This window comes from Paroedura picta, chromosome 5 (genome assembly GCF_049243985.1).
Source record: "Paroedura picta isolate Pp20150507F chromosome 5, Ppicta_v3.0, whole genome shotgun sequence".
Lineage (NCBI taxonomy): Eukaryota > Metazoa > Chordata > Lepidosauria > Squamata > Gekkonidae > Paroedura > Paroedura picta.
The window spans coordinates 35,618,415-35,634,574 of NC_135373.1; the positions used below are offsets into that span (position 1 = coordinate 35,618,415).

Genomic DNA, 16,160 nt, shown 5'->3' on the forward strand with positions numbered 1-16,160 from the left:
GACAATTGAGTCCAGAGATGCATCAGGAGATTAAACTGCGACTTTGAAGACCTATTTACCACCTCTATACCTCTGGGGCAACCCTCTGTAATTAAAGGCAGGATCTTTCTTGCCCATGCTACAGCTGCCCTACACATAATAGAAGTGTTACATGTCTTATTTGCCATGACCATTGCCTCATGCACCTTCTTTGACACCGCATCAGCTTTTCTCTCCATTGGGTCTTTAAACATACCCTGGCCACTCTCCACCAATAAACAATAAGACTGTAAAGTGGAAATAGGAGCATCAATCCGTGGAACCCGAAGAGTCTCTTCCCTGTGGTTCTGAAGAGTGTACAGGAGCTTAATAAATGTGGGGTACTGTTGTTAAGGGTGGGTCTTTTCCAGTTCTCTCTAATCTTTTTTTTTCAAAAGGTTCTAGAAGGAAGAAATGATTCTGGACCATTGAAGACCTTGGAAAGAGATCCTCATGTCCCTTTGCCCCCTTAATTTTCTTGGCTTTTGCCTGACCTCACCATTGCTGATCTCCTGTGTTAAATAGCTATTGCCTTAGCCAACATAAACTGGTAGTCTTCCACCTGGCATCCTGAAGACTCATGAGGCTGAACCTCCTCATCATCTCCATCTAATTCTGAGAGGAACTCTCCTTTCTCTCTGTCTTCTAAACCTTCTTCAGAGGAATCCCCTCTGAAGGACACAGTATGGATGTGCTTCCTTGAAACCTTGGTTGGCCACCTAGAGGAACCCTCATCTGGATTCTCCCCCTGGGCCCCTTTCCAACTGTATGATTCTATTATTCTAACTACGTATTAAATGCTATTGAACACTCAAAAGAAAAAAAGTAAAAAGACTGCTTTTATGTTTTTAGATACTGAAAAAGCACCTGATACTGTTTCTTGAAAATTCCTGAAGTTCTGAAATATCTGCAATGTGGGAAAAACTTTTTAATATATGCAAAGCAGCATACAAAAATCATAATAAATGGGTCATCAGAGAACATTAAAACTGGAAAAGGAACTCAGCAACGGTGTCCAATCTCACCCTTATTGTTTGTATTACTTTTGGAAATATTGTCTACTAGGATAAGAAAAGATAAAAATATTACTAGAATAAATAACAGTGAAGAAAAAGATAAACTGAAAAGTTATGCTGACAATCTTGTTATTTTGTTAACCAAATCTGAACATTCCATGAAACGTGGAATGGTCCAAATTTATAGATACAGTAAACAAAACAAGGCTAAAATCATACTGCTAAACATGTAAGAAGAACAATTAGAAAAACCGACAGGATGTATGTTAACTAAAAAAACAATTAAATATCCTGGAGTAAATGTAACAGAACACAGCAACAAACTTTTCAAAGAAGATTAATAGAAAACGTGGGGAAAAAATAACATAAGATATACACCGATAGGAAAAACTAAGAATGTCTTGGGTAGGACAAATATCAACAGTCAAAATGAGTATACTGCCAAAATGAATTTTTTTAGTTCAAATATTACCAGTTGAAACTGAAGAGGCATCTATAAAATCATGGCAAAGAGCATTGAATAGTTTTATATGGGATGGGAAAAAGTCAAAGATAAGCTTCAAAGTATTATGAAATGTTGTAATTATAGGTGATTTCAATTTCCCTAATGTGGCTCTGCTAAGCATCCAGAGACGTGCTACTTTCTAACCTCCCTGGATGATAATTTCATTTATCAAATGGTTGAAGAACCTACAAGAGGCTTGGCATACTCGACTTAATACTGATCAGCAGGCGAGTTAGATGGGGTGAAGGAACTGGGGACCCCAGGGGGGAGTGACCATGTCCTCCAAGAATTCCTTGTGAGGCTGGGGGGGGGGGGGAGTTCGTAGTCAGACGTGTTTATTAGATTTTCATAGGGCATATCAGACTTTAACCAAAAGACATGATGAATATACCCTGGCTAATATATTGTCAAATGATCTCAAAACTCATAGAACAATTTATGAAAGGAGGTTAGCTGAGAGAAAACATTGCTTATGAAAAACTAATAGTGATGACACAAAACGTTTATTAGGCAAATTTTATAAACTGTCACTGCAATATGATTGTGAAACAGAGCATGTTAAGGACAGAATGATAAAATGGGCTCAGAATCGGGAGAAAATATAAGTATGGACCAATGGGACGCTTTGTGGGTTGATGATTTACTAAAAGTCAAATGTTAAAAGAAAATTGGTAAAAAATGTTCTTTAGATTGTATACTGCTCCCAAATATATAGTAAGAGTTAATAAGAGTTATAATGGGAAATGCTGGAAATGTCAGGATATAAATGCATCATTTTACCATATGTGGTGGACCTGCAAGAAAACAAGGAAATATTGGATTACGATTAATCAGATACTGAAAATCAGATTTATATTGAATCCAAAATGTCTTATTGAATGTGGTACCAAATAATATTAAAATGTATAGCAAGCTTGTTAAGTTTATGGCAACTGCTGCCAGGATCTTGAATGCATCAAGAAGGCAAAGAGAAACCTTACTAGGTCCTATGGAATGGTCAGGCAAAATTACTGACTATGCTACAGTGGCAAAAATTACATATTTGATGAACAAAAGATCAATATTAGAAAGAAATGGAGTACAATTTGAGATTATACTGCTCAGTAAAATGAAATGGAAAAGTATAACTGGCAAACTGTAAGTGTAAATTTTGGAAAAATGTAAGTTGTGCAAAATGGTCTAAACTAGGGGTTCCCAAAGTGGAAGGTATGCCCCCCTTGGGGACGATGGAAGGATGCAGGGACATGGTGAGGAATTTTGGGGCAGTAGTGGGGCAGGAATCTGACTCTTCCTGCTGTGACTGCATTTTTCTAGTGATAGACATTCCAAGGTGACTTGTCTTTGCCTGCCTCTGGCTAGTAGTGGTTTCCCATTCCAGTACGGAGTAGGGCCACCCCTTCTTAGCTTCCTGAAAAAGATGACAGCTCCAGAAGGAGGGCTGGATGGGATCATATTCCTGCTGAGCTCCTTTCCCTCCTCAGATTCTGTCCTTCACAGGCTCCACCCCAGATCTCCAGGAATTTCTTAACCCAGAACTGGCAACCTTTCCCTAGAAGTCTCCATCTTCGGAAGGATGGAAAGGTCATCTCCTGCTTGCTCTTGGCAGTGAGATTTCCCATTGCTTGCCTCTCTCTCTCTCTCTCTCTCTCTCTTTCTCCCCAAATGAGGTCCCAAAGTGGTTTTTAGAAATGACTTAAAGAACTTATATCTTTTTTCCAGACTTAAATATGACCACAGCACAACAACCAAAAAAGAAGTGTAGGCAATATAATGTGTTTTCAATTTGCAGTAGACCTAACACCAGGAAAGATGTGTATAGTTGTATGTGTGGGTGGGAGCACTAGGGATGTGACCTGGGAGCCAGGGAGCGGCAGTTCTGTAACATGTAGTGGATTTTTAATACGTTTTTTAAAAAGAAACCCGCATTTCTTTTTTTACCTGTGTTTCCGCACTGCTGAGTGAATGGAGATCTAAAGATGGGTCGGTTCGGAGCTCAGGTTCAGGAGCTGCTATGGGGGCTTTCAGCAGAATCTCATCGTTGGGATCATCTCCTATATCTGCCTCTTTCTGGCCTTCACCACTTTCTTTCGTTTCTGCCTCGTTCCCTTCTTCTTCAGAGACCTGAGATTTGGGCCTCTTGAGGAATGATGAAAACAGGCGTGACAGACCTCGACTTTCGGAAGTGCGTTCTTTGCTCTTGCTCTGGTCTTCCCGCGTGGGCGTGTCACCATTGGATGCTTTCTGTTTCTTCTTTGATTGGTTATCCCCCTCAGGTGCTTGCTGAGATCCCTTCTCCAAGGAGGCTTCTTGATTTCCAGTTTCAGCAGCTACCTCGTCCTCTTTTGGTGGCTGCTGTTTTGGAGTCTCAGCTTCTGCCACTAAACTCTTTTCTGTTGTCATGATGTATCTGTTAACAGAAATAAAATCAAATAAATTCTGTATAAACATAAAACGGTTGCAAAGTTAGCACAAAGTTCAGACGGTGAGAGGGAACGACTAAAAAGCTCATTTGCTTTCCATGTTTCAAGCTTCTGGGACTTCAATGCCTCATTTTACAATGCAATTCTAAAAACAAATTTGTGAGATTAAGCCCCACAGAATAAACCTGAGTAGGATTATTAGTAGATCTGTTTAGGATTGCTCCCTAAGCATATGTAATCACTACAGCAGCCCTATAACACAGGCCAGTAATATTATCCCTGCACTGCAGGTGGAGGGCTAAGGAAAAAATGGCTTGTGTCAGATTATGGCCAACCAGAGATTTGAACCAGGGACTTCCTGATTCATACTTTGTATCTTTAGCAGCAACTACACTACGCAAGCTTGCTATGTAGGGCGCAAAATGTTTTGTTGCACCTTGTAGGGATGGAACACATTATTTAATTGATTCATACATAAACATACATACAGAGGCATAAATATCGTTACTGCTGCCTACACAAGGTCAAAATACTATATAACCAACATATGTATTTCAGTTCTCTACATCAGCTGTCCCCAACCCCCGATCTGGAGACCGGTACCAGTCCATGGATCAGTCGGTACCGGGCTGCGGCTCCTCCTTGTCCTCCTCCCCGGCTGCTGCCTCAGGGGCTGCCCTGCCACTTGGCCGCCGGCTCGCCTTTGGTGCGCTCTGGCAGCCACCATGGCTGGGGCTCCTCCTTGGTGTGGCACTGCACAGCTGCTGCTGACAGCGCCCCCCAGTGGGCGGCGGGAAGTCAGGGGCGCTGGTGGGAAAGCAAGCGGAGCATGGCGTCCCTCAGCATTACCCCCCCCCCCCGGGCCTCAGTAAAATTGTCAGACGTTGACCCGTCCACAGTGATAAAAAGGTTGGGGACCACTGCTCTACATATTAAAACCTATAGTGGACAGTGTTTAAATAATGTTAGCGAAATTAAGCAAACATACCACATACAAGCAGTGGATATTGTTCAGCCTTAAAATCCCACATTTAGCCCATCAAACATGACTGATTTGCAGCACAACAGGCCTGATACCTATAGGTAAATAAACTACATCTCCATATGTGGGCAGAGCGTTTTCCACAGAAATATATAGCATGTGAAAATAATTTTCCACTTCACCTCACAGATAGAATAACTGATTTGACATGTATTCTCATTTACCTATTCAAAAACATTTGAGATGAGACTTGTGTAAAGATTTAGCACTGCTGTTTCTTGCTGAATTAGAAATGAGAAAAGGAATTTCAGTATCTACTTCCTGAAACCGGAAGTGCATCATTTGCCATATTTCACCTTACAATTAAAACTGCTATTAAGTCAAAATGTAAGTTCAGAATCAATTCTCCAAATATGCTCAGATTTCCAACTAAATTAGTAGCCAATCTAATTTATAAAGTATTATAAAGTGTGGCATTTAATCCAGTATTAATTCATAATTAAAGCTCATGCACTAATTAAACATTACAATGAGAGCCGATAAAATATTCCTGAATTCTATACTGCCTAAAGAGCGACTCTATCTCCAGTAATATGGTTGCATCATATTACTGATCAAAGTGCAGAACTGGCATTCGGCACTAAGGGAGAGGGTGGGATAATTGTTTGAGATTTTTGTTTATTTGGGGGAGGGGGTTGGCATGCAGCCCAAAGCACAACTCAGCCTGCTTTCCAAGGAGCCTTTGGGGAAATATAAATAAAAGCATAAGGTTTTACAAACCACTTCAAACCACTGAAAGCAGATAATATGAGATTGATTTATCTACAGCTAGAGCCTTGTGCTTACTTTAACAAGGTAAATAAGGACATGGGGGGGGGAGTTCCCATTTCAAAATCAGGATAACAAAGTCTGTTTGAAAAGATGCCTGTTTATAGAGCCTGGTGAGTTCATAGGCCATAAAGCTTTGAAACCAAGCGTTAGGTGGGGTTTGGTGTAGATGAATGTCTCCCTTGCTTTCCTCTGTCTCTGTAACAATTACGTCACAACCGTGCTTTGTACAAGGACTTCCTAGCGGCTTCGGCAAAATAAGCTTAGCACAAACACCTGAGAATGTAGAGTTGAGCACGTACTAGTGGTCTCCTGTTTTCTTTTGCTCATCCTTTGTATCCTTGTCATGCATTAACAGAAGACATTATGGTGTCATGTTATGTCATGAAGTCTTACTAAAAGTTACAGGGATTGTGGTGAGTTTATTTATTTCTTGCTTTCCAAATGCCAGCATACTGAATGCTCTCCACTCAAAAAATCTATACTTTAGCTAAGCCCTTTCACAAATGATAAATTCCTAAACTTCACCTAATCTTGTACTTTTATTGTAAAATGGTAATGGCCTACTGATGCAATCTCTACAGATAGCTTGTATCTGATTTTATCTCATTAATAAGGATTTTAATAATGGATTTATATAGTCTGTTCTCACATATGTACATATCCGGCAGAACCAAAATGTAACTAATTTGTAACAATCAGTTAACATGAAGCCTCAGATGTAATTAAAGGGTATAATCTCACTACTCTGCCAACCTTGTTGTAAAGCATCCCATTGAAGAACATATTAATTCAGACAAATACTTTTTAAATAAATATGTTATATGGCATATTTTAAGATCTTAAAATGCTATCCATCATTTTTAAGTTCTTATAAATAAAATAATGGCTTAAGTTTATATGCCACCATCCTTCTATTTAATAGATGTCTATGGCACCTGAAAAATAAAAACATTACTAATAAAAACAGGGAATCCCCAGAAAGAAAAAATAACACAGAGGTATAGGTAGAAAAATACTGCACAAGGGGAGAAGGAAACACAAACTTTCACTTTAAGAAGCTCAAACAAATCAGACTTCACACACAAAAGTCATTACCACACATTGAGATCAGGAGCTCCCAGCATTTCGTAGGGCCTGCAAGACGGAGCTCTTCCACCAGGTCTACGGTTGAGGCCAGCGCGCTGAGGCAGATTTGTATGACTCCGCTCAGGACTAATAGATACTGTCATTATGTGATTGGTGGCCTTGGGCTTCATCTGCCACTTTTTCCCTCCCTTGTGGGTAGAATTGGGACATATGGGTTTTTGCCGCATTTTCTTGGTTCTATTGTGTCTTTTTACGTCTGTGGTTTTAATGGAATTTAATGGGGATTTTATACAGATGTTTTGTGACCTGCCACAAGCCGCTTGGGAGTGGCGGGCAAGAAATCAAGTAAGTAAGTAAGTAAGTAAGTAAGTAAGTAAGTAAGTAAGTAAGTAAGTAAGTAAACAAACAAACAAACAAACAAACAAACAAACAAACAAACAAACAAACAAACCAGCCAGCCAGCCAGCCAGCCAAGGGAGGCCACAGAGCAAGCAAATTGATCAAATGTTTTCACTTATATAAGCTTAAATTTAAATGTTGCCCTGAGTTAGATGTCCTACTTAGCCTAAACCTATCAGATCTCAGAAGGTAAGCAGCGTCAGGCCTGGTTAATATTTGGATGGGAGACCACCAAGGAAGTCAGACAATAGCAAACCACCTCTAAATGTCTCTTGCCTTGAAAACCCTTGGCAGTCACATCCACTCTTCAGCCTTCTTCCTGCCTCTTTGGGGAGAGCAGGTAGATGGTGTACTATCTTTATTCTTATCTACATTCTTCAACTCTTAAATACTATTTTTCTTCTCCCTCTCACTTAATCTCTTACTTGTTCCTCTCCCTACTTCTCTTTCCTCTGAAGCCACTATGGGGAATCTTACTAGAGGAGAAAGAGATTGACAAACATCTCCCTCAAGGTTCCACTCAAAGTACAGTAGACACAGACAGGTGAATTGTATGACTACCACAGTGAATGCCATTCTAGAGTTCTTACAGAGATCTGCAGCCTCTGAGCCTTGGAAGGAAGCGGAAGGAGGAGGGGTGATCAGGGGTGGGGGACGGAAGGCGATTGGCTGGCTGCTGGACAGACAGGCAAGCTGGTTGGAGGAGGAGGCACTCAGGGGTGAGACAGCTGCCATGAGTGAGTGTTAAGCTCTGAGTGGCACTTAAGTCATGAGACCAGCTCCTCCTCCAAGTCCTTACCACAGTGGTCCCCAACCTTTCTGAGGCTGGGGACCGGCAGGGCATCGGGCCGCGCCCGGCACCGGGCCGCAGCCCGCAGGTTGGGGACCACTGCCTTACCAGACATATTAAGTGGATCAGATGTAAGATCTACAAAAATTACCTTGCAGCAGAATAAAAAACAACCACAGAAAATCCATTCCATATGTAGTTCTCAGCTGTTAAAGCACATTATTTTTCAACCAACATATGACACATATGAAAGCAACTGCTTTTCAATGAACAAAATTTGACAGCACAATCAGATGTTGATTGGTGCTCTGGCAAAAACAAGATTCACTTGGGGGGTGTGGCTAAAGATGTCGTCCTGAGAGGGTGGCAGGGCATCTGCTCTGCTATCTCTGAAGCCTGACAGGGGTCAATTGTGCAAGCAATTGGCAGAAAAGAGGAGGGGTACGCAAACCCCACCTCACCTTTCTACCCAGGAAGTTCTTGGGGCCGTCTCCAATCCTTTAGGGAGTATATCTCCCTGGATTATAGGCTGTCAGCGTTCCAGGTCCAGAGGACGACTGCCATTTTCTACCTCGGACTTTCTTTTCTTTCTTTAATCTTAAAGTATCTGCTTCAACCCTACATGATGATTTACCACAAATGAACGCTTTGAACTGAGGGGAGGACATCGGCTGAGTTCCAAAACATCATTTACTGCAAGTATCTCTCGCTTTTTTTTTTCTCCGTCTCTCTTCCTGCATCAAAGCCCTTTGTTTCCCCCCTCCTCTTACTCTGCTCTGCCCGAAGCCACCTCGTTAAGAGGCAGGCTAATTCTCCTAACCAAGCAGAAGAAGGACTCAAATCAACTCGAATTAATTGGCAAAAGCGCTTATTGTAATTGTTTTGGTTTTCGAAGATAAGATAAGCTGTGAATGGGAAAATCTCACGAGAACTCTGTGCCAGCACGAGAATCTCTGCCTTCAATACGTCACATGCCTGTGCCGGAACATTAGAGGATAAAACAGAGGACCTCTACTGGCCACTTGTAAAATTGTTTGGGGCCGTTTTTTTTAAAGTCAAAATCATGTCTATGTTAAAAAGATTGGCTCATCTAATAGAGATACAAACCCAAGATTACAAAGTATTTTTAGATGGATTGATCAAAAATATCTCCAAGGAGATCCAAGATGGCAAAGAAGAAGTCTTCAATAGGAATGATGGATCAATAACAGTGACTGATGACAGCTTTAAACAAGGTGGAAAACCAACAGCAGAAGAGAAATCTGAAATTCAAGACAGGCAGTGCAAATCTATTTCTCCCCATCATGAGAGGGGATCCCCACGGAAATCTGAAATTCATATCTTCAAGGAGATCCAAGATGCCAAGGAAGACGTCTTTAACAGGAATAATGGATCAATAACAGTGGCTGATGACAGCTCTAAACAAGGTGGAAAACCAACAGTAGAAGAGAAATCTGAAATTCTGGAGACGGAAAATGGGATGCCGGAGTTCTGCAGCCCAGATAAGGACACCCTTTTTAAAAAGACATACAGCCATCTCAAAGCAATAGTGTACAAAAATCAATCAAAAGAAATATGGATCTGCAGTGAAAGTAACCGATTTAAAGGATCTCTCTGGGGGGAAAATTGTATTGATACTGGAGTCCAGGAGGTGCAACGGCCTCAAGATTTATCGATGCATATTCTGCGGGAAAGAGTACAACTGCACTTTCTACGCCAAAGGCCAATGGGACAGAATATAATTTTACGGGAACGACAAGATGTAGCAAGCCTCGAGATGAGACCCCCTTAAGAAGACCGAAAGCTCATATTGTTTTATGTTTAATGTTATACTGTATTCTATATTTCCATTTTTATGAAAAAGGGGAAGCAGTGTCTCTTTCTCTCTTGTTTTTTTTTGTCTCTTTTCTTTTGTAGGCATATAGGTAATATAATCATTAGTGCTGAAAATGTAAAATGGGGTTCCCCCCCCTTATTTTTTCTTTCTTCTATTAGGGTATTGTCCTAGGACTAAAGCCTACACTGACTTGTAGAAAATGTTTAATGTTAAGCTTTCAACTTAAATCTGAAAATATATCTGTCAGGATGGTTCTTAGAATGGGTCAAGCATAAATTGTTTTGTAGATGTATCAGAACCAAGGATAAGGAGAAGCTATAGAAGACTGAAAGCTTATATTGTTCTATGTTTAATGTTAAGCATTTAATCTAAACCTGGAAATCTTATTATTCTCTGTATTAACAACATATACTGTATCCTACATTGCTATTTTTATGAAAAAGGGGAAGCAGTGCCTTTTTTCTCTCTTGTTTCTTTTTCTTAGTAGGCATATAGGTAATATAATCGTTAGCGTTGGAAATATAAAATGGGGCTTTCCCCCCTTATTATTACTTTTTTTTATTGGTGTATTGTTATAGGGCCAAAGCTCATATTGATCTGTAGAAAATGCAAAGCTCTCAACTTATACCTGTCAGGATGGCTCTTAGAATGGGTCAAGTATAAATGGTCTGTAGATGTATCTGTATTAAGGATAAGGAGAAATTATGAAATCCTTTTGTAATTTTTTTTCTTTGTACATCTTTAAGGCAAAGCCCTACTTTCCTCTCCCTTCATCAGGGTATTGATACAGGGCCAAAACTCATACTGTGCTATAAGAAATGTCTAATGTTAAGCATCTAACTCAAACCTAGAAATATCTGCTAGGATAGCTCTTAGATTGTATCAAGCAGTTAATGTGAGGTCTACGATCTCACAAGTAAGTTGATTAATAATAACTTTTCTTTTGTATATCTAAACAGGCCTTTTTTTAATGTAGTGGAAATGTGGATGGCTCTTAGACTCATGGCTCTTAGAGTTTTGGGCAAAAGTTTATATCACTGTGGAGTCAATGTGGGGTCGTATATTCTCAAATGATGATTATATTTCTATCTTTATGAAAATAAAAAAAATCATTATAAAAAAAAAAAAAAAAAAAAAAAAGATTCACTTGATTATGTTTGTGTTCAATTTTTCGACGTAGGCAATCATTTTGTGTGGACATCCATTTTTTAAGTTGATAAAAATACATAAAATAAATCACAAGAAGAGGAAGAGACATGGATTACATTGTAAAACAGCTTGATTAGCAATCTTTTAATTTTCCTTTGGGGGGGGATGATCCTGAATTTCGATTTTTTAGCCATTGGAATCCCACTGATGCTCTTTGGTGCAGTACATATTCAACAAGCAACATAATTATGCTGGCCCCTTCTGCCTGCCCATGTAGAAGCAATATAGTTTATGGTAGGAAGGGCTTATTTTTACAACATCAGTACTTTCCACCTAGAACATGGGTTGTGCAAAAGCAGTTTCTACTCTAGAAATTTTTGGAAAAAATATCAGGACAGAGTGGCAGAAGCCATCAATAAGAAATTATCATCCTTCATAAAGAAATTGTATACTTTACAGGGATATGTTGAAGAGACCCACTTGTAGATGCTCCAGTTAAAGCTTTACAAACTGCAAGCCTCCCATCAGAAGATGGGGTGGGTAGCCTAATGGATACCATGAAGAAGGCAGAAGTTTGATTACAAAGGGCACATGAGGCAACAGCTATCACTATCAGGGCATCTACCACTGCTTTAATAGTTCTAGGGGTGTGATAGTATGGGCAAGGAAGGTCATAAAGCTGTTTCAAGAAAATTACCACAGGCTTCTAAAAGGGGCCAACAGACTCCTGAAAGCTGTCACGTTTGGTGCAGATGTCACATTAGACTCAATCATTTTCCCATCTAGGGAAATAGCCTGAATAGTGTCTGTGCAGTTTTGTTCCTGCCTTCCTGAATACATGGTGGAAATCCCCCACCGAGATGTCCTCCTTAACCTGAGGAGAAGGACTCTTCTTAGTGAATATCCAAGGGTCATTTTAAATTTGGGTTCAAATCCTAGGGTTATGCCACAAACAGAGCGGCAGTCCTGCAGTAAGTGAACATCTCTGGGGGACTTTATACCTGATCTTCTTCTTGGCTTTATAAAAAAAGTGTGCATTTTTGTGTGATATGTTAAACATTGCTTCAGCTGTTGCAGCATATTGGATACAATATTATAGCCAATCACATACAAGTTCTCTTGTTTCAGGTGATTTTTAGCCACTCACCATTCAAATATAGCAATACTGAAGACCAACTGACAAGCTTAACTGAGAATACTTCACACTAAAATGAAGCTAATTTGGATAACTATCTGAACTACTACTGCAGTTCAGTGCTTTCACTAGCCATTCATCATTCCCTATCCAACCATATAATTGTGTTTATCTTTGTTCTTACCATTAATTCTGCAATTCCCTCCCTCTTCAGGTCCTCTCTTTCAGTTCAGACCCAGCTGATGAAAATTTCCCCAAAGAATTGTAGGCCCCCACCAGCTGCCTTATTAAGCTTTTGTTTCATTTTATATTAAAAACACTCAGCTGGGACATGCTTGCTACCTTTGACTCCATTTAAGAGAATCTCCAAAGCAGATGTTCCCAGGCAGATAAATGGAGGGAGGGCATATGATATGAAAAATCTGGGGCAATCTTTAAACATGCCTTTCCCATTCACCCCTGAATTTCCAAATATAGCACATCTCCGGACAACATCTGTGATTTTCATTTTAAATATAACTTGTTCCTAAGATATAAATCCAAACAGGAAGCATTAACTAAGACACACAAGAAAGCCATCACTGTTTAGATAAGGGCAGTCAAAGGCAAAAACAAAACAGGAAAAGAAAAAGGGAGGGGGAACTGGATACCATGAAAACACTGCAGGAAATAACTTGTTTCTTTTTACTGAGAACACAGGACTATAGGAGATGACAGACTGCAGATTCAATTAATATTCAGAGATTTAAGATACTAGGTATTCCACTGTAGTTTCTAAAATCCACATTTATAGATTTGTGTGGATACTAATGCATGTGTGTACTAAGTGCTGTCAAATCACTTCTGACTTATGTTGACACTATAAATTAATGACCTCTAAAACATCCTATCTTTAACAGCCGTGCTCAGGTCTTGCAACCTGAATGTCACTTCCCTAAACGAGTCAATAATATAACATTGAAAATGCATAAGAAACAATCAGTAAACCAAAGAAACTTAGTAAAAATAGCTAGATGCACAAATGCCAGAAATTTCTTTGGCAATATTTTGAAATTTTAAATAATCTAGCTGCAGTAGTTATGTATTAGAAAGGAAGCTCTACAGCAGTGGTCCCCAACCCTTTTATCACCGTGGACCACTCAACGCTTGACAATTTTACTGAGGCCCGGTGTGGGGGGGGGGTAGTTTACTCCTCTGCTCTCAACCACTGCCCTAACGCTCTCTGATCGCTATGGTAATGTTTAAACATCCCTTCAAAATAAGATACAGACATGCCACACAATGAACATAAGGAACATTTTATTTTCATGGACATTTTAACTCATGACAATGTCAAATCAATGGGAACCCTGAGCTTGTTTCTCTGCAACGAGATAGTCCCATCTGGGAGTGATGGGAGACAATGACACCTGAGGTGTTGTTGTAAAGGGCTGGGGGGGGGATGAAGTAAAGGGCCGGGGGGGGGGGAGGCATCCTTTGCGGCCCACCTCCAATTAGTCGACGGACCACATGTGGTCCGCAGCCCACAGGTTGGGGATCGCTATTCTACAGGAAACATATGATAAAAGTCAAATGGGAAATCTATTTTAAATGGATGAGATAGACAGAATTAATTTTCAATACTACAAGAAATTTTTTAGGAATATCTTAGTTAGCAATCCATGCCACTCATTCAAGTAAACTGCAATACACTCTTATTTTAGTTGATCTCAATTACCCCTTAGGGCCACCCTTTAGGCCAGTGGTCCCCAACCTGCGGGCCACGGCCCGGTGCCGGGCTGCGAAGGCCATGGCGCCGGGCCGCGACTCCCTCTCCCCGCCCCCCCCGCAGTAAAAAACTTCCCAGGCCGCAAGCTTGCGGCCTGGGAAGCTTCTTACTGCGGGAGGGCGGGGAGAGGGAATCAGGGCCACACTGCGTACTGCGCATGCGCGGCCGGGCCGCGCATGTACACATGCACCACGCGTGGCCGAATCGCACATGTGTGGCACTTTTGCGCATACGCGGGCGGGGCAGTTGCCCTGCCGGTCCCCAGCCTCAGAAAGGTTGGGGACCACTGCTTTAGGCCACCTCATGAGAAGGGAGGACTCCCTGGAAAAGAGCCTAAAGCTGTGAGCAATTGAGGACAAAAGAAGAAGGGGACGACAGAGAATGAGATGGCTGGATGGAGTCGGTGCGAGCTTAAATGGGCTTTGGGGAATGGTATAGGACAGGAAGGACTGGAGGATCATTGTCCATGGGGTCGCAATGGGTCGGACATGACTTTGCAACTAACAACAATACTCCTTAGAGAAGCGGTTCTCAACCCCTCTAAAGCCGCGACCCCAACTGTGGGGGTGGCAGGAGCGGTGCACAACAATCTGGAGGCAGCCAGTGACAAGGCTCCACCACCCACCTGCCATTGCTGGGTGGGGTGGGGGGCGCCAAAGGGTCCTGCAGCCATCCATTCGCTCCAGCAGAGACTGGATCGGGCTGCCTTTGCCAGGTCTCTGGCTGGGCTTCAGTCACATGATAGGGAGTGGATGCCAAAGGAAACTCCAAGGCAGGAAAGAGGCAAAGTGGGGGGCGGGGGGGGCTGAGCTCACCCGGATCCGCCTGCTCAGTTCAAAAGCCACCTTTGGAGGCAGGTAGGTGCTTTGTGCCCATCAAGCCCATCGCTTCATGCCCATCAAGCCTCCTGTTGCTCTTGTCGCAAGGCTGACAGATCTCCAGCTGGGAGATTCTTTTCTCCTCCTTCCCCTGATAGGGTGGATGATGATAATAATGCATGATCCCGGGTGGATTCGAGCCAATGTGTGGAAAAAGGAAATGGGGGCGTGTTTACAGTAGAGGTATTTAATCCACGCAGGCGCACATCTGGAGGCGGAGTGAAGGCGGCCAGTGCCATGACTCCACTGTCGCCGCCGGCCTGCTATCACTGCCTGCTACCACTGCCAGATATCATTGCCACCCGCCACCGCCTGGCGACCCCCGCTAAAGGGGTCAGGAAACCCCAAATAGGGTAGCAACCCCTAGGTCGAGAACCACTGCATTAGGACAAAGACTACTCTTTACATGAAAGATATGTTCAGAGTTCTACTGATTTTTCTTTTTAGGAGAACAGCTGAAATATCTGATTAGGAGATGCTTAATCCTTTCCCCACAAGGTGCTTTTTCTCCATTCAAAATTGCCCAGCGCAATTTTTCTCAGGAATTTTGTTTCCTTCTTTGAAAGCTGAAAACCAAACTGTGGAGAGCAATATTGATCAGGAAAATGGCCTCCGGGAAAGGGTTATAAAATAATCCTCTCTAATCAGATTTGCAGTCTATACCGGCTCCTTTTTTCTCTCATACATACAAGGAAAACATCTACAATGGCAAATCTAGTGTGACACATTTTATAACAGCTGTAGAGAGCCAAGTTCAAATTAGCCACAACAAAACTGCTGAAAAGCTTCATTTGATAACAAAACCAAATCAATGTCAGATATTACATGTATTAGTAAATGTCCTTGATGCGTTTTGTAGGAATATCATTCTTATACAGTATATAGTATATGACTATATTCTAACTATATCTAATTAACTAGCTCTATCTAACTTAGTAGAAACTCTGTGTCCTCCAAGCTATTATTTAAAAAAGAAATATTTCAAAAACAAATTCATTAAATTCATGCCAAACAAATGACCTATTAGTTTCCGTGTGTAGTTGACAACAGAACCAACACGAAAATTTTGTAAAAAAAGATGCATTCCTGGAGCATAATTTTTTTAAAACCCAAACACTTTTTCTGCAAGCATTGTTAAGAGTTAAAACCACCATCAGGAATCCCCTTCAAATGAATCCAAGCAAAACCCCAGCAAGTGACCTGGTTGTGATCACTCACAATTCTAATCAGTTTTCTGCCTATGGAATGAAGCCATTCTTAAATCCAGCTGTCCTGGATTTCCTCAAAAGCAAAGTGAAACTATTTTCTTTGGTAAACTACTATAAAAATTAAATGATTCAAAAGCA

At 41.2% G+C, this 16,160-nt stretch overlaps 1 protein-coding gene across 20 annotated transcripts in view; it reads right to left on the reverse strand.

The window, feature by feature from the left end:
- The window catches only part of EPB41 (erythrocyte membrane protein band 4.1), a 162,947-nt gene that overhangs the window by 70,146 nt on the left and 76,641 nt on the right, over positions 1-16,160 (reverse strand). For 19 of the 20 annotated variants that reach the window (XM_077337185.1, XM_077337192.1, XM_077337191.1 and 16 more), the window contains one exon: positions 3,478-3,946. In XM_077337185.1, the coding sequence (XP_077193300.1) occupies positions 3,478-3,946 (469 nt within the window). Of the gene's footprint in view, positions 1-3,477; positions 3,947-16,160 lie in introns of those variants that run through there. The other variant, XM_077337201.1, reaches the window with a different exon arrangement.